This window comes from Neofelis nebulosa, chromosome 6 (genome assembly GCF_028018385.1).
Source record: "Neofelis nebulosa isolate mNeoNeb1 chromosome 6, mNeoNeb1.pri, whole genome shotgun sequence".
Classification (NCBI taxonomy): domain Eukaryota; kingdom Metazoa; phylum Chordata; class Mammalia; order Carnivora; family Felidae; genus Neofelis; species Neofelis nebulosa.
This window is the reverse complement of record NC_080787.1, coordinates 11,974,552-11,998,100: the sequence shown is the minus strand read 5'-3', so window position 1 is coordinate 11,998,100 and position 23,549 is coordinate 11,974,552. Positions and strand designations below refer to the sequence as shown.

The window sequence follows — 23,549 nt, the reverse complement described above, 5'->3', positions numbered from 1 at the left end:
CCTTTGATTCACAGAGGGCGTCTGTGAGATATGGTTGACCAGTGAAGACACGGGGGCTTATGGCAGAGACATTGGCACCAATCTCCCCGCACTACTGTGGAAACTGGTCGAAGTGATCCCTCGGGGAGCAATGCTGAGGCTTGGCATGACGAATCCCCCCTATATCTTAGAGCATCTGGAGGTAAGGAGAAGCACCCCGTTTCCATGCTGACACAGACACGAGAACCAGTCCAGACAATGTGGCGGCATCAGCATCATCACATGGGTTACATTGAAAACCTCTTGCACGTTTTTTGTTTGTTTTTTTTTGTTTTTTTGTTTTGTTTTTTTTTTTTGTAGTCCCACATTACCAAGAATGAGTTGAGAATTTCAAGTCCTCTTCTTTGTCAGTCTGCACACCCCGTTTTTGCTCGGCTTCTCCAGCACTTGCCATCTTGTCAAAGTTCTTTGTTTCTTCTTTGCAGCTCTTCAGTCTTCCATCGCATAAATTTGCCTCGGTTCCCCCACTCGGTACCCCGGCCTGGTTCTGGGGTGCTAATACGTTGCATTAATTCCGCAACCTGTCGCAGACACGTAATCCGAGCTGCTGTTAGGCACATCAGGAAGGCGACTGGGCTGGAAGTCTGAGGATGTTTTAAATCTCCTCCCTTTGTCTGGAGATAGTGAAGGGATGGAGTAGAAACAAAGAGCGACAGAGTTTGGTGTTCTTTCCCTTGATTCTTTTGTGGTCACTGTGGAAAAATAAGGGGTTGGGGTCATGGGGGACACCTGGGTTCACTTGTATCCCTTCCCTGGGTCAGGTGCTCACCCTCAAGGAGCTTACCGTTAAGCTGGAAAAATGGGCATATGTACTGCTAGGTGGTATCTCAATGACAAACGCCACGGTAAATAGGAGTGAGAAACACGGACAGGGAAACAATCATTTAAATGAAAAAGTACATGCTAGGATCCATGACGGCTGTTTGAGAAATAAAATAATTATATCGGACCCAGAGCTATGGATAAGAAATCTAATAACTGCTGTAGGAAAATCATGTGCAAAGTATAGAAACAAGTCACTTATATTTTTATCGGTTGTGTTCTTTGGAGTTAGTTTGTACAGAAAAATAACATTCCAAAAATCTAAAAGCAAGTATGACTGCTGAAATTTGATGCATAAATCCCAATGAATATTCAGTGATTTAAAAGATTGTTTTCTGTTGATTTGATTCGAAGCCTATACTTGTTGAAGTTGTGCTTAAAGAGCCTCCCTAATACTGAGAATGTGTTTTAGAAATTCTGAAAACAGATTTGGTAGCAGTCTGATTGTTAATTATAAATATTTAATGAAGAAATTTAGCAATTTCAATTTTCTTATTCACATATTTCTAGCCATATCTTTCTAGTAAAGGTATATGATTTATAGGTTAACTTTGGTACTTTGGACAGTGTGGGACAGTTAAGATTTGCTACTTAAAGATAAATTGCAGGCATGTCAATTTATACGTAACCCTTTGACTCAACACTTGAAAAAAAGCAAGTGACTCTCTGTAAAAATCAAACATGGTAACAGCTGTAGCAATAAATGTGAGGTTTGCAGTAAATGTGAGGTATACACCAAGCGATATGCTAGATGTGTGCATTAAGGAGAGTCTCATCAAGAATTAAGGGAACCATAGTAGCTACAATCAGGGAAGTTCATGCATGAGGGGAGATATCATGTATTGGCTCCGAGATGACTAAATAAAGTACCTCTTGGAATAAATTCAGTACTTTAATTAATTTCAAGGTTGCAGAAAGGAACGGTGCATTTATAGCAAGTCCTAGTGCTCGATATCTAAAGTAGTGCTGTAGTTGATCTCCAGGTAGATGCTCCAGGGCAGTGTCTAAAAATCAACAGGAGGTACCATGAACATAGCTTTACACTTTACTGGGGAAAACACCAGATGTTAGTTCATAGATTATAGTTAGAGTGATAACAGGTTCTGATTGTCATGGTGTTTCCTTTTTAAAATTCTTGTCATGGGTGCCTGGGTGGCACAGTTGGTTAAGCATCTGACTTTGGCTCAGGTCATGATCTCATAGTTGGTGAGTTCAAGCCCCGTGTCAGGCTCAGTGCTGGCAGCTCAGAGCCTGGAGTCTGCTTCTGATTCTGTGTCTCCCTCTCTCTCTGCTGCTTCCCGCCCCCTCAAAAAAATAAAAACAGAAACAAAAATGGGGCACCTGGGTGGCTCAGTTGGTTAAGCGTACAACTTCGGCTCAGGTCATGATCTCATAGCTAATGAGTGGGAGCCTCACGTCAAGCTCTGTGCTGACAGCTCGGAGCCTGGAACCTGCTTCAGATTTTGTCTCTGTCTCTCTCTGCCCCTCCCCCACTCATACTCTGTCTCCCTCTCTCTCTCTCAAAAATAAACAAACATTCATTTTTTTTAAAGCATTAAAAATAAAATAAAATAAAATAAAATAAAATAAAATAAAATAAAATAAAATAAAATAAAATAAAATAAAATTCGTGCTTTAAGCCATCTGTAGTGTTGGCCTTCCCTCCTATATTGTTATCTTCACAAGGCAAGGACTTTGTCATATCCATGCCTGGATGTACCCTGTCCAGTGGTGGTTCAATAAGCAAGCAAATAAAGAATGAATAAAGGAATGTCCTTCTTCATAAAATAAATTATAGAGCCCACTCTGTAGCCTTGAACTTTCAAGTCTTAACATTCTGGTCAGAAGAGGCCACAGAAGATGGCAAAGTAAATGAGCTTCAAGGGTGAAAGTTTATCCCAATGACAGGTACTCCCTCCCATGCACGTGATAAGCTGGGAGTAACCCAGTCGTATTGGAGCACACCAAGGGAGAGAGCAATCCAAAGGAAAATAGAGCAAATGAAACAGAGGTGTGCAAATAAGAGCTTTCAAAGTCTTCCTTTGACACTTTGACAGGGTCTTTTCACCTTGGCTTTGGTGGTTCTTCTCATCTCCTTGAGTGGGAGAGCCCAGAGCTTGCAGTATTCTCCAAACACATCGTCCGTTATGTAACAGGCAAGATAACTGAGGTGCGGAGGCTTCTTAGGCTTCCCAGGGTGAACTAGGACCTCTAGAAGAGGAGGCCATACCTGGTGAGCCTCAGCCCCTGTGGGCCGATACATTGTATGTCCCCATTTTCCTCTCGGTAAGCCTGGGGTGCTCTGCTGAAATCACAGAACTTACCTAAAGAGAGTTCTCCAAATAAGAAAAAAAAGAAAACACAAGATAAAAGATGGAAACAAAAAATAACACCAGTGAATGACAGACAGTGATGTCATTTAAAACTATGTGGATAAAAGAAACCCACTCTTCAAATAACTACTCTTACTGCCCCGACAGTAGCGTTTCCTTGAGAATTGTATTTGTAGGACCATGCCTTCTTATGTTTCTGAAAGATGCTTCCTGCTTCAGACTTCAACTGTAGAGCGCTTCGCTGGGCTGTTTTCTTTCCCCATTGTTCGTTTACTTCATATTCTCCCGACTCTTGGGCAATGTTTCTTAAAACCCTTTTTACCAGCTTGCTTGCTTGCTTGTTGCTTGTTGGTTTAAACAATTTATTTATTTAGACTATTTATTTAAAGAGGAAATCATTTAAGGGAAAATATCAAAGTTTCCATCATTATTTAACAGTATGGTGTGGGGCCGCCTGTGTGGTTAAGTCAGTTGAACGTCCAACTTCGGCTCAGGTCATGACCTCATGGTTCATGGGTTCGAGCCCCGCATAGGACTCTGCTGTCAGCGTAGATCGCACTTGGGATCTTCTGTCCCCCTCTCTCTTTGTCCCTCCCTGCTTGCGCGCTCTCTCTCTCTTAAAAATAAATAAACATTAGCGGTACCCGGGTGACTCAGTTGGTTAAGCATCCTGCTTCAGCTTAGGTCATGATCTCACCATTCATGAGTTCAAACCCCATGTCACGCTCTTTGCTGACAGCTCAGAGCCTAGACCCCGCTTTGGATTCTCTGTCTCCCTCTCTCTCTGTCCCTCCCCTGCTCGCTTTCTTTCTCTCTCACTCTCTCCCTCAAAAATAAACATTAAAAAAATTGTTTTAAATAAATTAAATAAATAAATGAACATTTAAAAAATAATCTTTTGAAAGTGTGGTGTGGAAAAATAGATCTGTTGATATTACTTCTTATTTAGTCTCCATAGGAACAGAAGATGCATATTAGAGTTAGCATAGGGTCCACTTCTAAGGTTTGATCAAGAAGAGTCTAGGGATGCCCCTGGCTCAGTCAGTAGAGCATTCGACTCTTGGTCTTGGGGTCATGAGTTCAAGCCCCACTTTGGATGTGGAGCCTACTTTAAAAGAAGTTTAGTATCATGTGTAACCCTTTATATAATAGCTGTTGAATAAATGTGGGTGAATAAAAGGAAGGGAAGGAGAATTCTTAATCCTTAACAGGCAGGCAAGTAGTGATGTGTTGTTCGGAACATCTATAAGCCCTAATTTTAACTTATTGCTGCCATAAAAAAATAATATGAGGTTAATTTTAAACAATGATATAGCAAAGAGATATCTCAAACATATATACAGACACATGTGTATCTTGGAAAAATAGCCTGGAATTGAAGAAACATAATTATAAGCTTATGTATTACTTACTAGATATAGATATGAGGTCAAAACAATAGATTAAAAAATGGATTGAAATCTATCTCACCTGGTCTTAAAGTCTGCAGTGCCTGTCCATTACCCACAGGATAAAGATACACTGTGCAGCTTGACATACAGCATCCTTAAGATGCCTTCTTCCAGGGCTTCCCCATTGTCTTGACCCCTTAGTACCCTGTGATGCCTCCTGTATACTGTGGGTTTTTCATACTCCTGAAATTTTTACTTTTTCTCATTCCATTCTTACCATGTGATGACAGTTGGTAATAATGAGTTAATCCGGGTCTCCTGGGTGTCTCGGTTGAGTGTCCGACTCTTGATTTCAGCTCAGGTCATGAATCCAGCCCCTTGTCGGGCTCCTTGTTGAGCATGGAGCCCACTTAGGATCACCTCTCTCTCTCTCTCTCTCTCTCTCTCTCTCTCTCTCTCTCTCTCTCTCTCTCTCTCTCTCTCTCTGTCTCGATCTGTCCCCCCCTCCCTCTCCCCCTCCCCCTCTGCCCCTCTCTCCTTCTTGCTCATGCTCTCTCTTTCTCTAGAGTAAAATTAAAAAAAAAATGAGGTAATCAGATGTGCTACTATTTGCTACTGCATGTGCTGGCCAGTATATTGCCCCTATCATGGCAAATAAGAGATATTTTCCTTATGTGTTTTCTTGCTGATTGATATTGCTAAGGTCATAACCCGGGCATATTCTTCTTGAATGAACTCTGACCTTCCAGAAAGCAGTGTGGCTTGTGAATTTGACCCCTCTTGAAACAGCCTATCTTAGTGTTGCCTTCCTGGTTGTCGGGAACCCACAGCTAAGGTATTATAATTCAGACAACATAATACACGGGAACCCAACAGGGCACAGTGAGCTCAATGGCGGTGATACAATGGCTACCACTAATCAGACACCAGAAATAGCTGGTACTTTTTTTCAAGACTGCATAATAATAACATCAGTGCAATTCATCAAGTGCTCGTTATTTTCAAGAAACCACGCTGATTGCCTTATACACATTATCTCTTTACCTTCTTAAAATAAGCTACCTATATAGCTTATTATTGGCCTCAGTTTATCGATTTAAAAGCCAAGTCTTAAAAAGTTTAATTATTGGTCAAATTATATAAGTAGTTAGCAGCTGAACTGGTTTCTTATCTTGTCTGATTCTAAAATGCTTTCTACCACACTGCATCTTTCACAGAGTCTTTCCAAATGCTTCCCAGATTCCTTCCCTGCTTTGTCGGACTCCGTCCAACGCATCTCTGAGGGCACACAGCATGGTGCTCTCCGATGATGATGACTTATTTACGTGCAAATCCAACAAAACGGTTGTCCTTTCTGGGGAGAGGCTGCCTTGTTCACGTGTTTGCTCTTCAGTGCCGGTGATAACACGCACCCAATGACCGTGTGCTGAGTGGTGTGGTACCTCCACGTTCCCTGACTGCACGTCTCACGTCTGTTGAAGTATCTTCATATCCGTGCGGAGCATCTAGTTTTAGAAGACTTTGTGGATGGTTGTTACCTGTGTGCCTCACTTAACGTGTCGCTTTTCTGTGAGGGGGTACTAGATGGTGAGGGAGAATCCATCTCGGGTGCATTTTATTTATTTGCCCTGCTAAAAGATCAGAATGTTAGGTGAGCTCTTTAGAACTACCTGGAGCAGGTGAGCTCACTGTATGATTACTGAGTCTGTAGACTATCTAGGCTCTTGGCTTCTTTCTTCTCCTTCCTGCGTCTTCGTTTTCACTGATTTTTTCTAATCTTCATCAGAGGAGTCCTCAGTGGATGGTCAAGGAAGAGACATTAAAATCAGGCAATTTGTCTTGTTTTTCATTTTATGGGTTGGCTGCTAAGGAAAAGATATGAAAGCTGTTGACTGGTAAGAAATCTATGGATTTTATTTAAGCTATTCTGGTTCTCCCTGGGTTAGGAATAATTTAAAATAACCTTAAGATTCCTGTATGTCTTAAAATTGTATCAGAATTTTAGTACATCACTTACAGCCTGGTCCAGAGAGGGTAAGTTGATGACTCTGGAGTGCAGATGCTTGTTATTAAGGACTTTTCTACGTTCAAAGTATGAACACATCAAGCTACTTATTCTTCCATTTATATTATTCTGTAAAATATCGCTAAAAATACAGTTACATTCACAGGATATTATCCTACCTTTTATTTATCTTCAGTTAAAATGTGTAGATTTTTAAAAGATTTACATTTGGTGTATTTATGTTATTTAATTATAATGTTATATTATGTAAGATATATCATAAATAAGTGATATTTAAAATGTTGCATCTGTGTTTGGTTGAGGAGTCTTGTAATCACTAACAAATCTGTTTTCTGCTACCCTTCATTTTTGTATATTTACTTCTACTTCAATGATCTTATTAGTCTAACCTAATTGTATATTTATCAGAATTAATTTATCTGGTAAAAGACAATAAATATGCCACATAGTAATTTATGAACACTAATTAACATGTTTGGCCTGGCAGACTTTTAAAAAATGCCTCCTAGTTTCAAAATAATGTAGCAAACTCCGTACTTGCTGTACTTCTGTTTCATCAAAGCAGAGCAGAATTTCCAAACTGAAGTCAGTAATTCACAAGGGGACCATTAAAGTTATTTTTCCTTAAGGCTTATGCTTTTCACCATAATAGAAAAATATGCAAATAGACTTTGTGCAGTTGTATAAAGATATTTCCCCCCTTTGACAAATGGAAGGACAGGCTGGATGATTTGTTTTGAGCAAGGAAATGGAAAGGAGAAATCCATTTCTGCCTTCCACAGTTAGCTTTGGGACGTCAGTGTGCAGTTTGATCTGACTGTTGACACCCGTTTTCTGGCCAGTTATAATCATCAGCACTTTACTTCATTCCTAACCTGGCTTTTGCGAATTTCAAGAGGTCAGTGACACCTCTGAAACTGGAAGCCAAAGTTTGTTTCTGTCTGAAAATCTGGGGGTGGGGGGTGGGGAACCTGCATTAAAAATACTAAAAGGATTCATATCCAGAATAAAAAGTTGATCTGGCTTCCCCTGGAGCCTAATTCAGAGAGCCCCTCTGCAGGGGAAGACAAGGGTGGAGGGCAGGCCCCAGCCCCCTTTGCCAAAGGACTTGACCACTTGTGATAGAAGATGAAATTAACTTGCTGCTCTGCATAACCATGATGCCGGGCCCCTCCCTACTTCCAGTTCTGTAGCCTCCTGGACATGCTGGGTCTGCACATCAGCAGAGTTTCAGTTGGGCCTCAGACACTTCCATCTCTGCCCACACCTGTGTCCCAGCCTGTTCGTTCCTGCGATCCTCATTTGTTCCCGCGCCAGGTTTCAGCCTCGTAGCTCCAGGCCTGGGTAAGAAGCCTAAGCTTTTCTTGAACCCAGCAGCCCCTCAGAAAAATTTCCATAGTTTGTTGCTTCTTACTACAGTCTCAGTCTATAATATTCCGTCTGGGTGATTAAGCCTCATGATTACATGCAGACCCAAGGAGCCAGAAAAGAAATGAACTCGTAAATAGATAGACATGATCTCAACAGACGACTCTTTGTCGCTGCCCTCATAGCGAACAGACTCCAAAGGTTTCATCAGGAATTTTATTTATGCTTATTGTCCCAGGTTTTCAGGGGAAAATGAACTATTTTGTGGATGAATGAATGTTCCTCGTGTTGAAAGTATTGGCTACCTCTGTCTTCCTGGGAAGCACAATGGAAAATGCATTGTTTAAAAATTCTATTTATGTGGCCATCAATAATGTATAGAGGCCTACACTGTGGACTTCACTGTGGTTCTCATTTCTACCTTCTAAATTACTAGATAGCAGAGGTGAGAGTCTGGACCCGCTGTGGAAATGTATATCATCAGATCACTTTTGGTTACCATAAGATGCTTTAATCGACTGTGTAGTAGAAGCTATCCATATTTCTCATTCTCTTATCTCATTTTTCCCCTTGCCATTGGCCTAAAATTGTGAAGATTGCTCATGAAATCCAATGACATGTGCATATTTATTCCCAAAAGAGATGATCGTTTTCCTGAGAGAAGTACGTAAACATAAAACACGTGTCATGACAATAAGTGAACGGGTGTCTGGGTGGCTCGGTTGGTTAAGCATCCAACTCTTGGTTTCTGCTCAGGTCATGATCTCATTTTGTGAGTTCAAGCCCTACATTGGGCTGACAGTGTGGAGCCTGCTTGGGATTCTGCCTCCCTCTCTCTCTGCCTCTCCCCTGCTTGCTCTCTCTCTCTTTCAAAAATAAATAAACATATAAGAAAAAAAAGATGATAAGTGAAAAGTCCCCAGCAAATGCTTTATAATGAAACTGATGCCATTGTCAAATATATGGAACCATGTCTCTGTGTATATATATCTTTTAATAAAGCAAAATAGTTTAAAACATACGTATGTACATACATAAACATACATTTATGAATGTACATATTAGAAATTATATAATTAGATAACATCTGATATGTTAGATATATATAATATGTAATATGTCATATATTGTATATATTGAAAATTATATACAGTGGAAATTATATATACTAAATACTTTCCAGACTACTTCTAGAATATTCTAGAATACCTAAGAAGCCTGGAGATTTACATATTTCAGTTGTGGGATACAAATATTCCCATTCGCTCTTTTTAGTATTCCTGTGTACATTTCAGTTTATAAAGGAGGGCATTAGATATGTATGTGGTTTAATTTGCATCTTAAAAGGCATTTCACATTGCCATTCCCCTGAATCCTTAATTTCACAGGAGTAGCTGAGAAGGCTTCCATGTCACCTGTCAAAATTAGTATAGTTCAAACTGCACAATACACCATCTGTGGGCTTTATCTTCCTCATTAATTTAGGAAGTCACTTATGCTGAAACCGTTGAGGAAAGCTGCCTTTGACTTTCCTTTATAAGCACCGAGAACAGCTAACACATAAGGCAATCAGTGGACATTCCTTTACACTTTCGTTTTGATTCCAGGATATTTCTCTATTGATTTCTTTGCTCTGATAGCCTATGAAAGGCTACCTTAGGCACTTGCTAATTCAGCACTTAGTAAAATGAAATCCTCATATTTTATATCAGGTGGGTAATGGAATTTTCAGATGATTCATGGTGTAGAACAGAAAGGTTGGTAATGAAGTTAATGGTTCATAGAATAGTAGAGTGACATTCTGCATATTTTTCAGAAAGCAAAGTGCAGTTTCTTAGTTTGCTGCTATTTATTTCTAGTTTACTAAATTGTGTGCTGCTTCCCGGTCCAGAATGCATCTGTTCTTTTTCCCCACGTCTTCCTTTGCGTACCACAATAATAATTGGCGTGAAAATGTTAAGCTTTCCAGTTGAAGTCTCCAATTCTGTAATGTCACTTAACAGTAAATAATGATTGTGCCCTAATTTGGAAATGTAAGGGTTTTAAAGTTACTGTTATTATGAAGCACTACTTTATCTGTGTGTTACATAGCAGAACTCTCAGGTGGATTTAAATGGGCATCAATAGTCCACGTGTGATGAACCATTTTCAGGATTAGAGGTATTGCACGTGGGATGGAGAAAATCAAACTGTAATGTTGAAAGTAGTTTTGAATTAATTGTTCATCTATTTAAAGGGAAAAATCTATTCTGTCTCTTTTTATGGTATGTATTTTTGTGTGTTTTTAAAAATCCCTGGAAAGTTTGCCACGTGTAAAGCAATGTTTGATTACAGAAAATACTGTTGAATAAGTCTGTCTCTAATATATGGCAACAAAGAAATAACTCTCCTAACTACATGGTAAAGTATATCTCGTGGCACCTGGGTGGCTTAGTCAGTTAAGCGACCATCTGACTCTTGATTTCAGCTTGGGTCATGATCCCAGGGTCCTGGGATTGAGCCCCACATCAGCTTAGAGCCTGCTTGGGATTCTGTCTCCATCCTCCCTCCCTTCCTCCCTTCCTCCCTTCCTCCCTCTCTCTCTCTCTCTCTCTCTCCCCCCCGCCCAAATAAAAAAAAAAAATCTATTAAAAAATATAAATAAATAAAATAAATGTAAAAAGCAAACTTTATATCAACTCTTAATATACACTGCCCATGTGCAGTATCAGCCTACATTCTGATCAACTGAAACTTAAAACGTTAATCTTTTAATTAATTTATTACTATATTTTCAGCCTTCCTTTTTTTTTCCTCCCTCAACAAATTCTTGCTTTCTGTTCCTCTGTTCTTCTATTACTGCCCATGTGTTAGTTTCTTAAGGTCGATGGAACAGATTACCGCAAACGAGGCTGCTTGAAATAACACATGTTTTTTTCCCTCTCGGTTTTGGAGGCCAAAGGTTGACAGTCAAAGTGGTGGCAGGCTTAGTTCCCTTCTGGAGGCTCTGAATTGGAAATCTGTTTTCTTTCTTTCTCCTGTGGTGGTTGCTGGCAGAGTTGGGCATTCCTTGGCTGGTAGACGCATCACTGCAGTTTCTGTGTCATTCTTTGCATGGTCTTCTCCTTGTGTCCGAATTTCCTCTTAGAGGGACACCAGTCATCGAATTAGGGCCTACCTTAATTGTGACCTCATTTAAACTTGATTACATCCACAAAAACCCTGTTTCCAACTAAGATCATATTCACAGGTACTAGGGGTAATGACTCCAATATATCTTTTTTGAGACACGGTGCGATCCACAACAGCCTTCTTTTGTGGTGAACAGACATTCTGTAGTGTGCCGTTTTAATGCCCTTGTTTGATTTATATAAATCTGTGTGTGTGTGTGTGTGTGTGTGTGTGTGTGTGTGTGTGTGTGTGATTTTCTTAGTGGATGCCTTCAGATTACAGTTAGTATCTTAATTTATAACAATCTATTTGACTTAATCCCAACTTTATACTAGTATATAAAAAACTTCACTTTTATGTATACCTGTTCCTTCTCCCCTTCTGTGCTATTGTTATCATACAGATTATATCTTTGTGCAAGGTATGTTCATCAGCACACTTCTAATTAGTGCTTTGTGCAAGATAAAAGCAAGAGTTGCAAATGAAAACCACGTTATACTGTCTTTTATATTTACCTTTATAGTTTTTGTTCCCTGTGCTCTGTATTTTTTCACATGGAATGTGGTTCCTGTCTAGTGTCTTTTCGTTCCAGCCTGAACTTTGTTTAGTATTTTTCATATGGGTCTGCTAGCGACGTATTGTCTCAGTTTTTGTTTATCTGGGAATGTCTTAATTTTTTCTTCTTTTTTTAGAGGATGACTTCTATGGATCTAGAATTCCTGACTAATGGTCTTTTCCTTTCAGCCACACTTTTATGTCCTCCCACTGCCTTCTGGCCTCTGTCATTTCTGATTAGAAATCAGCCGTTAATCTTATTTAAAGCATTGCTGATACATGGTGAGTTGCTTCTCTCTTGGCGCTCTCAGGATTCTCTCCTTGTCTTTCAACAGGTTGATTGTGCAGTGCCTACGGATAGATTTCTTTGAGTTTGTCCTACTTAAACCTTCTAGAATGTGTAGTTTTTCTTCAAAGTTGTGAGACTTTTTGCTATTATTTCTTCAGATATTCTTTCTGCCTATCTCCCCCTGTCTCCTTCTGGAATTCGCATTATGTGTATGTTGGTATGCTTAATGGTATCCACAGACTCCCGAGGCACTGTTGATTTTTATTTTTATATTTATTTTTATTTTTCTCTTCTTGAGACCAGGTAATCTCAACTGGCCTGTCTTCAGGTTTGCTGATTTCTTCTTCTGCCTGCTCAGATCTCCTGCTGAGCCCCTCCGGTGAATTTATTTCCATTCTTGTACTTTTCTTACCAGAATTTCTATCTGCCTCTTTTTTAATTTCTGTCTCAATGTTGATATTTTTTATTTGGTGAGACATTATTCTCAAGCTTTCTTTCAGTTCTTTCTTTGTTTTGTTTTTTACTTCTTTGAATATATTTAAAATTAGGATTTAATGTCATCCAGTAAGGGGGCACCCGGGTGACTCAGTCATTTAAGTGTCAGACTTCAGCTCAGGTCGTGATCTCGTGGTTTGTGAGTTTGAGCCCTGCATCGGGTTCTGTGCTGACAACTCAGATCCTGGAGCCTGCTTTGAATTCTGTGTCTCCCTCTTTCTCTCTTCCACTCCCCCGCTCATGCTCTGCCTCTCTCTGTCCCTCAGAAATAAACAAACATTAAAAAGTTAAAAAATAAGTGAAGTCGGCCAGTAAGTACAACTGGGCTTTTGCCAGGACAGTTTCTATTGGCTGCTTTCTCCCCTGTGTTGTTTTGCATATTTTATAATTTTCTGTTGAAAGCTAGACACTTAAACAAACAGTTAAATATAGTGTGGAAGCTCTGGAAATCACATACTCCTCTTTCCCCACGGTTTGTTGTTGTTTGTTGAGTGACTTTTCTTAATTCAGTAAAGTCTATACTTTTTGTCATGTGTGAACGGTGGAAGTCTCTACCCGATTAGGTTATCCATCAGCTGATGGTTAGAGATTTTGTTAAGTGCCTAGAACCCATCAGTCTCTGTCTTCAGCATGGGAGAATGTTGTTGCGTGTCCTGTCAGCTCAGTCGGGGTGCTTACATCTCTCTCTTAACCTTTATTTGCTGTTTGTGCAAAACTTCAGGTTTAGCTAGAGGTGAGAGCTGAAGGCCTTCTTAGGTCTTCACTGAGCACATGCACAACCTGGACATACACATAGTCCTATGCATGCATATGGCCTTCTAGAATCCCCACAATATGTTAGGATTCTCCAACGCCCCCTCTGGACATCACATTCCCTGGCTTTTCCTGTTAAGCTTTTTGGTTTATTTATTGTTTGCCCTAACTTATTCACAGCCCCAGGCAGCCCTGATGTTAAACAATTGCAGCTGATTGTTTTTGACAAATGCCCCTGGGAAAAAGGCTATTTTCACTGGGTGAGTGCCAGGTCAGGTTAAATACGCAAGCTGAGTGAGTAGAGTCTCCCATAGAACCACTAGACAGATCAGATAATGACAGTTTTCTTGAAACAAGGCTTTGAAGGAGCTCTGACTGTCTTTTGTCCCTTCCAGTGGCCTCCTGGCTGCTGCTTTTCACCATGATTAAAGGCTGTTGGTTTTCAAGGCTACTTCAGAGCTGGGGAGTGGGATATAAGAAAAGGGCAGGTTTAAAATGCCTCATAGTTCTCTATTCTTACCAAGAGTCCTCCATTTTCCTTGAATAAAGGCTACCCAGATTGCTACAAGCCTTTAGTTAATTTCTAGAATTCTGAAAAAAGTGATTTTTGACCATTTTGTCCCTATCTTCATTGCTTTCATGGAGGAGAGGATTTTCAGAGGTCTTTACTCTGCCATTCCTTCTGATGTCCATAAATGTTATTTATGCCTTGAAATGGACTGCCTGTATATCTGGCAGGCCATTAGTGCGTTGGGTTAGTCCATTTTCTTGCTTAATTTTTGTGTTCCGTGTCAAAGGTGCCGTCAATCACTTACGGTGCCATCTGCCCTCCTAACGCTTTTGAGGAGGAGCTCATGTCATTAGTAAGTTATTGACAGCCAAAGATCACTATTAATTGAGTCTCTCAGTGGCCTGTAACAAACATCACCCTCACGGAAAGCACAGAGATAAAATGTATACCTCATTAGACACTCGTAGCTCTGGGCACCACATAGAAGGTAATGTGGCATACATAGGCTGAACTTGACTGTGATGGTTTGTTGCTTCTCTCTCTCTCCCTTCTTAATTGATTCTTTTATTAAAAATCATATCAAATAGTATTTTGTTGTTTCTATTCTAATAGATAATTCAACTTCCACAATCACGATCTTTTATGTTGCTGAAGTTGCAGTTGGTCTTGATTCATAAAAATGCTTTGTTTTCTTGATAATGATGCCCCTTCACAACACTGTCACGTTCCATCATCGGTGTAGTCGTCCAGAAAGCTTTGCATATCAATTGATTAGGCGTTTGTTAATCAAAAAGAAGATGTTTGCTGTTGATGCAGATTTACTAAACTAAAAAGATACACAACTGGCAACTCATAGCTATAAACTCTGGAATTTGCAGTAAGCAACCGGAAAATACAGGTAATCCAGAGATAGTTAACTCCAGGAATTAATGGGTCATTTAAAAATGTGCAGCACATTGTTTTACGGTCACAGTACACACAGATTTTAAAATGCCTCGGTTGTATTCCTGACATTTTTGTTCAAATATCTTTGTGATGTTTTTATTTATTATTCTTCCAACTTGAACGGGTTGTGATTGTATCGAAGTGCTCACACGAGTAGAAAACCTGCATCTGGATCCGTGTTGTCATTAATGTGGCCCTTTTGTTGAGTCTCGAGTCTTTCTGAAAAGGGAACACCACTTTGAGGGGATTGCACTAAACGAGACAGATTTAAAATTTCCATTTGGTTTCTAATTCTGATACTTCTAAGATCTTTTCAGCGTCATTTTACTTGATGTAAGCTAAAACTTCGAAGAACAAAAATGGCATTTAAAAAGTGCCATTTCATTATCTGGTGTGGACTGCTCATCTCAACACATGGTTCGGAGTTTGCATCATATGTGTGGAAGCCTTTGTCCATGAGGCCTGGAACACAAAGACTTCCTGCTTCTGTAACAAATGTGGGGACTCAGTTACCTTGAGTTGCACCCTCCACCCAAAACCTGAGGGAAAGAAACATTCTTTCGGATCGCATGGCCCTCCGCACTCGTAAGTGCTTTTCATATCGCAAATAACAGTGTGAAAGTGAAGTTGACAGAAAGCCGTATCCCGAACATCTCTCTGTTGCTCAAGAGATGATCACTCTGCAGATGGACTCCACTTGTCCCCGCACCTGTGGCCCTGGAGAAGCATCAGGGACCGTTTTGGTGGCCGGCACCGTGGGGCTTCAGGCACATTCCCTTTAGCACTCACTGCCAACCACACCAGGCTTGGGGCGCACTCTGTGCCCTTAGTGAGCCTCTGTCTCTCGAGGCACCGGCCCCTCTTTGGTTTACTGTCAGGTGTACCGTGGAAGCCCCGAAGTTTCTTTAATATTTCTCTTCTTCTCAAAGTCCTTGCTATTTCAGCAAAGCAGTTGTCAGAAGAAAACACGCTAAGCATAAACCTAGTTCTGTTCCCCTTTCTCTTACCACCGGCCTAGCCCACCTTCACTTCTGTTCGTTTCCTCAGTTTCAGGTTCATTTCCTGCTTCTAGCATGTGTTGCCTGTGAATTAATACAGGGACCTCAGTGTGGCGTATCTTATGGGCTACTGTTCTCTTGGCTCAAGCAGGCATTCCTGATTTTAGAACTCAGAGGCAGTCCTGAGTGTTGCTGATTGGCAGGTGTCGCGGCCATTCTTGGACATGGTCCCAGATGCAGTGCTGATTTGAAACTTTTACATTTCTCCAGGTTTTGATGCTTTCACTTATCAACAGGGGCATAATAGCGGTCACCCTGTACAAAGACTATTAGACAATGTACCAACAGTGCTTTGTGGGGTACTATATAAATGTAATGTTTTGCTTTAGCCTGGGATACAGGAACCTCGCTGGAGCAGCGGAGTCTTAATGAACGTAGAATGCTTAGGACAGTGCCCAACACAGGAAGTGCTCAGCAGTTAGGACGTGGTATTATTATTGTTAGCTTCTAGGAATTTTGGCATTTTACCTTTGAAACAATGCATCAGATCTGAAAGTACAGAACTTATTTTTCATTTTCCTGAATGAAGGTGGCTTTTGGATCAGGTGTTCCCACCTTGTAAGTATTTTCTCCTCAGAAACCTTGTGATTGACGGAGCGAATTGACTTCTGGAGCCCTCCTGGGGAAGGAGAAAGCTGTCTATGGAGGGAGCGGAGTGGGACTTGTGAGGGCAGTGTGAGGCTCTCCAGGGGCCACGGCGGGAGGACTGGTCCCCAGGTGACGAGTCACTGTAAGCAGAGACCGAGGTACGCCAGTATTCACTGGGCCTCCTCTGTGCTGCCGCCATCTTGTCCTTTGCCCAACAGCATGTCTGGGAGAGGCATTCGCGTTGCCATGTGTATGGGGAGTTTGTTTTTCTCCGTTGTCATGTCAGTACACCACATTTTTTCCCCCGCCATTCTCCTGTTGAATATCAGGATGATTTCTGGATTTCAGCTATCATGGGTAAAGCTTACACGAATGTTACCATTTGTGCCTTTTGGTGGACATATATGCTCATTTCTCTTGGGTTTACACTTGAGGAGTGGAATTGCTGGCTAACATGTGTTTGGCTTTAAAAAAATTGCCAGCCATGTATGAGTCTTGCCACTTTTCTCTTACATAGGTTTTGAATGGGACATAATAAAGACCCTTCAACAAATGACCCAGTATTTAATCCTCCCCTACGTGCGGAATTGTTTGGGATTGGTTGTGAGTTGCTGGCTTTTTCCAGTGTGTGGTTGATGCAGTGCCTATTCAAGAGAATGAAAAAAATTGGAATACAGAGTTTATTTATATTAAATATATTTATACGATGGCAGATTCAATAAGCCACACTGTGAGAATGCATTTTGGTGTAATTTGGTTAAGTCTGTAAAAAAAAAAAAAAAAAAAAAAAATTATTAGTAAACCTATCATAAATTTTAACTTGTAAGAGTTGTATTTAAGAAGGCACTCACTGTTCTGAAAACCTGAAGGTGTTGGTTCTAACCCTTATTCTAGCCCTGATGAACGGTGTGACCTTCCACAAATCCTACATCTGTTAAATCTTTATTTTTGCCTGGAAATGGTAGTGTAGGAGAGCAAGCAGTTTGATCTCTTAGTTTTCTCATTCTATGACTTTTTAATAAGTCTCTTAAAGTTATTTATTACTTTTTTACATATCTAATTAATAGATTAATAATCTAATAAATTAATCTGTACTAACTCAAGGAAGAGAAAGTAGTTACAAACTCAAAGACATGGAAGGGAGTAAAATTTTAGACTACAGAGACAGTATAGGGTTTACTAAACCCAAAGTGTATGTTCTCGAAATACTAAAAGCTTTACTGGCAGCTGCTTTGGTTTTGTAATGTATCACAGATGTGGCTACTCAGCTACTACGTAATCAGAATCCTAAAGGACATTCCACATATAATGTTGCAAAGGTTCAACTTTGGACTGGGTTTTGTAAAGTCAGCTTGAAACGGATTCAGCCAGTCTGTGGCTCTTCAGATCCTACGCTGATTCAGAGTCTCACATGTGGCTGGTGTTTTTCTTAACAGTTATTAGTAGGTGGCACAGTGTAGGAAAAAGGACAATCAGCTGTTTCTGTTATGATTAAAGGTTGAGTTTTCCCTTCACAGTCCTGCCATTTCAAAATTCGATTCCTTTATTATATCCAGATGGGACTGAAGGAGGCCTCGTATTGTACTTTTTCATTCTGTAGAATATATAATTATATCTAGTAATACAAAATACTTTGTGAAAATAGAAGCAGGAAATAAATGTTACATTAGGCACACAGATGACTCTCAAGTTGAGCTGCATTTGAAACCACCCGGTTTTCATATTCTCTTTGGGCTACAAGTTAACTGTTTCATTACTGACTGATGCAATATGGTGCATTTCTTTTGGAGTGGACTGTGGGAATTTATCATGTTGCACATTTTAAAGTTCAGTTAAAAGAAATGAATTTAACCATTTTATTATTGGTTGTTGATTTAGAGACATGAATAGTAAAATGTGCAAAATAGTGAATGTGGATTTTTTTTTTCTGGAATGTGGAGTTTTCATTTGTTTAAAAAAATCTTACTTTGGACAGCAAAAGTGAGGTATGATTGAACACTACCATAGCACTCGAGCAGTGTCCTCTGCCCTTCAATGAATTTGACCTGTCATGTGAATGCCTTGTATCTTGATTATCTTAAGAAACAGCTTTAGGCACCTAGAATTTAGAAGTAGTTATAGTTAGTCCTTTATATTTGAAACGATGACAAATTACTTTTTGGTTAACTGTTCATTAAAATCTCTCCTGTATAAAAAGTAAGATATCCTTGGAGGGATGAATGGATAAAGAAAATGTAGTGTATGTAGATACAGTAGAATATTACTCAGCTATAAGAAGAAAATCCTGCCACTGGCAATACTCTGGGTAGATGTTGAGCACATTACACTAAGTGAAATAAGTCCAACAGAGAAAGACAAATACTGTATGATCTCACATACACGTGATATTAAAAAATAAAACAAAACAAAACAAAAAAACGAGCTCATGGATAGAACAGATCGGTGATTGCCAGAGTGGAGTGGGAATGAGGGTTGAAGGAGTTGGTGAAAGGGTGAAGGTGGCCAAAAATATAACCTTTCAGGGGCGCCTGGATGGCTCAGTCGGTTAAGCCTCAGACTCTTGATCTCGGCTCAGGCTCAGGTCATGATCTCATGGTTCATCAGTTCAAGCCCTGAGTCAGGCTCTGTGCTGACACCGTGCAACCTGCTTGGAATTCTCTCTTCTCTCTGCCCCTCCCCTACTCATTCTCGGTCTCACTCTCTGTCCCCCTCTCTCTTTCAATATAAATAAATAAACTTAAAAAAAAGCACAGACTTTCAGTTATGACTAAACAAGACATGAAAATGTAACGTACAGCATGGAATGTATTTATGAGAACTGCATTGTATGAGAAAGTTGCTGAGAGAGTAGATCTTGCAAGTTCTCACCATAAGAAAAAAAACTTGGTAATTATGTCTGATGAGGCATGTTAACTAGATTTATTGTGGCGATTATTTCACAATATACATAAATATCAAATCATGATGTTGTACACCTGAAACTAATATAATGTTATATGTCAATTATGTCTCAATTTTTAAAAATGAGCTCAGTATTTCCTTGCCAAAGAATTACAACCTTTTCCTGCTTGGTTACGGAGTTTCAAAATCGGTGAGTTTCCCACCTTCGTCCACTATATCCGAGTAGTTGCTGTGTGTTTCTTACATTAGTCAACCCTTAGAAGTCTCGGACGCTTTGCCGTATCTACCTCCTACACGTAACTGCACTGTTGAGGTCACACTTTTTTCTTACAAACCACAGTGTTAAGTGTGCATCTTCCAATGGCTGGACAGTATTTCTGGATAAAAACCAACTAGCAGGCAAAGGTCACTTAAAAACGAATCCATTTCCAGGTCTTCATTTTTCATTTGTACCCTTTTCTAAAACTGACTTGTCTGTAGTGAAGGTTTCACGCTGGGTCTCCTGTCACACCTCCCTCTCACCTTTATCCAACACCCTCAGGCCACCAAACAAAGGACTTCTGAAACTGCCTTTTTCAAAGCAACGCATAAAGAGTTCCCATGCCTGCTTCCCTCACCATCCATTTCATCAAAGATTGCCATCATAATAAATTTTTACATTTATGCTAAATAAATATTTATACTGTTTTGATGAATTGTGTACTAGGAGTAATTTAACAACAATTCGATTTAAAAACGTTCTTTAAAAATCCTTAGAGCCTTGTGGTCACAATGTTTTTATTTTAACATATACACAAATTTTGATACAGAGAAGGATGGTTAGAATCTATCAATAGAAGACTTTAAAGCTTAAAAATTATTAGATAAAATGCTGTGGCAGAATTAGAAAGGAAATTCAAAGTGGAGGGAAAAAAGGATGCCAATTTTCCTATTTTTTATATCTCATTGAATACGTTTCAGAGTGTGATGTAACAGTTGTATTTCACAGTCCCATATTTGAAATATGCCAGAGAGTACATCTTCTGCAACTATTTAAACTCCTCGGGAAAGATTTCAGTGTCAATAAAAAATGTATCAGGTGGCTCGTGGTTTTCAGAGAATCATTTTGGGGTGATAAATACCAAGCAAAAGTTTCAATACCACTCACTTCTCTACAAAACAGAATCCCACGCCCTGGTCTGGCACTCTAGCCCTCCAGGACTCAGGCTCCTTCCCGGTCTCCTTTTCCAGTGGGACTTTCCTCTCTCCCTCTAACATGTATCAGTTTTCAAGTAACACACTTCCACTTTGAGCAGACCTACTGCTTTGCCTAGAATGTGCTCTAGACTTTTCACCCTTGTTCAGATGTCACCCGCAGTCTGAAATGCAGCCCCCCCCACCTCCAAGCTACCCTGTTTACTAAAAATCCATCCATACTTGATCAACCCCTCCCCCACCCGTCTTTCCCAGTGTACACAGAGGGTTAATAATTTATGTTGAGTCCTTAGAACCCTGTACCTTTACTAGGCAATTACCACAGACTCCATTCCCATTAGCCCCATGCCCCTACCGCATTCACCCACCACATCATATATAAAAAAATAGTTGGCATCTTTTATTTAGCTTTTACTAGCAGCTAATTTTACCAGGGGGCAATGTATTTGAGTGCAACAAACTCTATTTTGGTTCTTATTTTGGCTTTTTCAATGACCTGGTATACGCCTCTAAGCCAACATCAACTTTAGATACTTTATACCTAAATTTCTGCATTTTAAGCTTGAATGTTATACTCTTATGTTTTAAAGTATGCAGTTTAAAAAAAAATAAAAAATTAAGTATGCAGTTTGACGATAATTTTTAGTAAATTTGTGTAGTTGTCCAACCACCACAATCCAATTACCACAATCATTTTTAAAATTGAGATATAATTGACATGTAACATACTAGTTTCATGCATTCAACATAATGATTCGATATTTGTATGTATTGTGAAATAACCCCAATAAATCTAGTTAACAATCCTCACCACATATGCTTAAATTTTTTTTTCCTTGTGATGAGAACTTTTAAGATCTGGCTTATTTCACTTAGCATAATGCCTTCAAGGTCCATTCAGACTGTTGGAAGTGGCAGGATTTCTTTTTTTTTTATTTAATGGCTGGATATGTTACTCTGTGTGTGTGTGTGTGTGTGTGTGTGTGTGTGTGTGTGTGCGCGCGCGCGCACACACACAACAGTATATACCACATTTCCTTTATCCATTCATCTATATAAAGTTCGTTTTCAAACTCATTTAGGGGAGCCTGGGTGGCTCAGTTGGTTAAGCGTCCGACTTCAGCTCCGGTCATGATCTCATGGTTTGGTTCGTGAGTTCGAGCCCCGCGTCGGGCTCTGTGCCGACAGCGCGGAGCCTGGAGCCTGCTTCAGATTCTGTCTCCCTCTCTCTCTGCCCCTCCCCTGTTTGTGCTCTGTCTCTCTCTTTCTTTCAATAAATAAACATTAAAAAAATAAAAAAATTAATAAACTTCATTTATATAGCCAGCAATTGTGGAAAGTCACTCAAAAGTCTATTAAGGAAAAAATAAAATTAAACACCCAGATGGGAGAATCCCATTTGTTTTTAGCTTTTAATGAGTAGTTTTAATGTGTAATCCTTAAACCTCTAAAGTGTTGAATTTTCCTTCCTTCATTTCACTCAGAAGACATTCCATTTTACTCATGGGATGCCCAGGATACATGTCTTCGTCTGGAATGTGTACTCCTCTTCTTGATACCTTTCAGAGTAATTCCCGGTTCTTCCTAGATGTCCTCTGAACTGTGCCCTTTGGGTAGTTCTATGGAGAGATTAGAGTCCTGTGAGGATGGGAACAGAGAGATGATTTAACATTAGATAGACCTTTCCCCTCCATCCCGGGTCACTCCAGCATATTCTGCATGTTGTTAGATTTACCTTTGACATAGTTCTTTCTTTTCCTTTCTGTCTTCTATATTCTCGATCTCTAGCTAATTTTGAAATATTAAGGGAAAGGCAGAGTACTTGATTTGGAAATCATTTTTCTCACCTAAGACAGAAGAAAATTCTTAGCATGTAATCTGGTGCCTTAGTATCTCCTGAACCATTGTTACCTAGATCCATGTTAATGCAGTTCTGAAGGTGGTTTGTAAACATAATGGGTTGATAATATACATTCAAGACCTGTTTGATCATTGGAAAGGTGAAGTACAAAGGCTGATTGTCATTTTGTTAAAGTAATTTCGTCCAATAAAAATGGCAGAATTTAAGATCTGAAAACACTTTTGTATCAAATTCTATTCTCATGAGGCAGAAACTTACAATAAAGGTGCAGCCTATTTTTTTCATATTTTTTTTTTAATTTTTTTTTTCAACGTTTTTTATTTATTTTTGGGACAGAGAGAGACAGAGCATGAATGGGGGAGGGGCAGAGAGAGAGGGAGACACAGAACCGGAAGCAGGCTCCAGGCTCCGAGCCATCAGCCCAGAGCCTGACGCGGGGCTCGAACTCACGGACCGCGAGATCGTGACCTGGCTGAAGTCGGACGCTTAACCGACTGCGCCACCCAGGCGCCCCTATTTTTTTCATATTTGTAGAGGCACAGGCTTTGACAGAAGATTTTGATAAAAATCTTCATTTTCGTCTCTAATTTGAAGAAATCTTATTTCAATCTCACTGAATTTTAACTTTGATTAAAAAACAACAAAACTTTGGGATGTCTGAGTGGCTCAGTTGGTTAAGCCTCCCATCTTCGGCTCAGGCCCTGATCTCACGGTTCGTGAGTTGGAGCCCCACGTTGGGCTCTCTGCTGTCGGCACAGAGTGGCTTTGGATCCTCTGTCTCCCTCTCTCTCTCTGCGCCTCCACCCCACCCCCACTCAAAAGTAAATAAACATTTAAAAAATTAAAAACAAAACAAACCAGTAAAAAATTAGCTCAAGTCTTAAAAGGTGAATTTGCTTCATGAAAGAGAAGTTTTTCCTGATCTTTATGTTCTAGACAGTCTGTCTGGTGCTGTAACGTTGGAGCCACGATGCTTAGAAAAGCAGCAGGTTAGAATATCAGAATATTCTGACAGGGTGTTCTTCGACAAGCCAGCCTACCCCGCCGTCACTGCAAATGCTTTCAGTTCAGCTCCAATTAAAGAACTGATGTGCGAAGCCAATTTTACCAAGTGAAAACAATTAAAGTGGAACCAGGAGGAACCAGGAGGAGCCCTGCCTTGTTGCCCTATACAAATTATATACCCATTTATCAGTTTGAGTTTAGATTTCATACTGCTCAGTAGCAAAAGACTGCAAAGATCCCATTTATTATCATCTAATTTCAAGTA

At 39.9% G+C, this 23,549-nt stretch overlaps 1 protein-coding gene across 7 annotated transcripts in view; it reads left to right on the top strand.

The window, feature by feature from the left end:
• CDKAL1 (CDK5 regulatory subunit associated protein 1 like 1) overlaps positions 1-23,549 on the top strand; it is a 711,422-nt gene that overhangs the window by 400,712 nt on the left and 287,161 nt on the right. For all 7 annotated transcript variants that reach the window (XM_058732865.1, XM_058732859.1, XM_058732860.1 and 4 more), the window contains one exon: positions 15-181. In XM_058732865.1, coding sequence (XP_058588848.1) covers positions 15-181 — 167 coding nt within the window. The remainder of the gene's footprint in view (positions 1-14; positions 182-23,549) is intronic.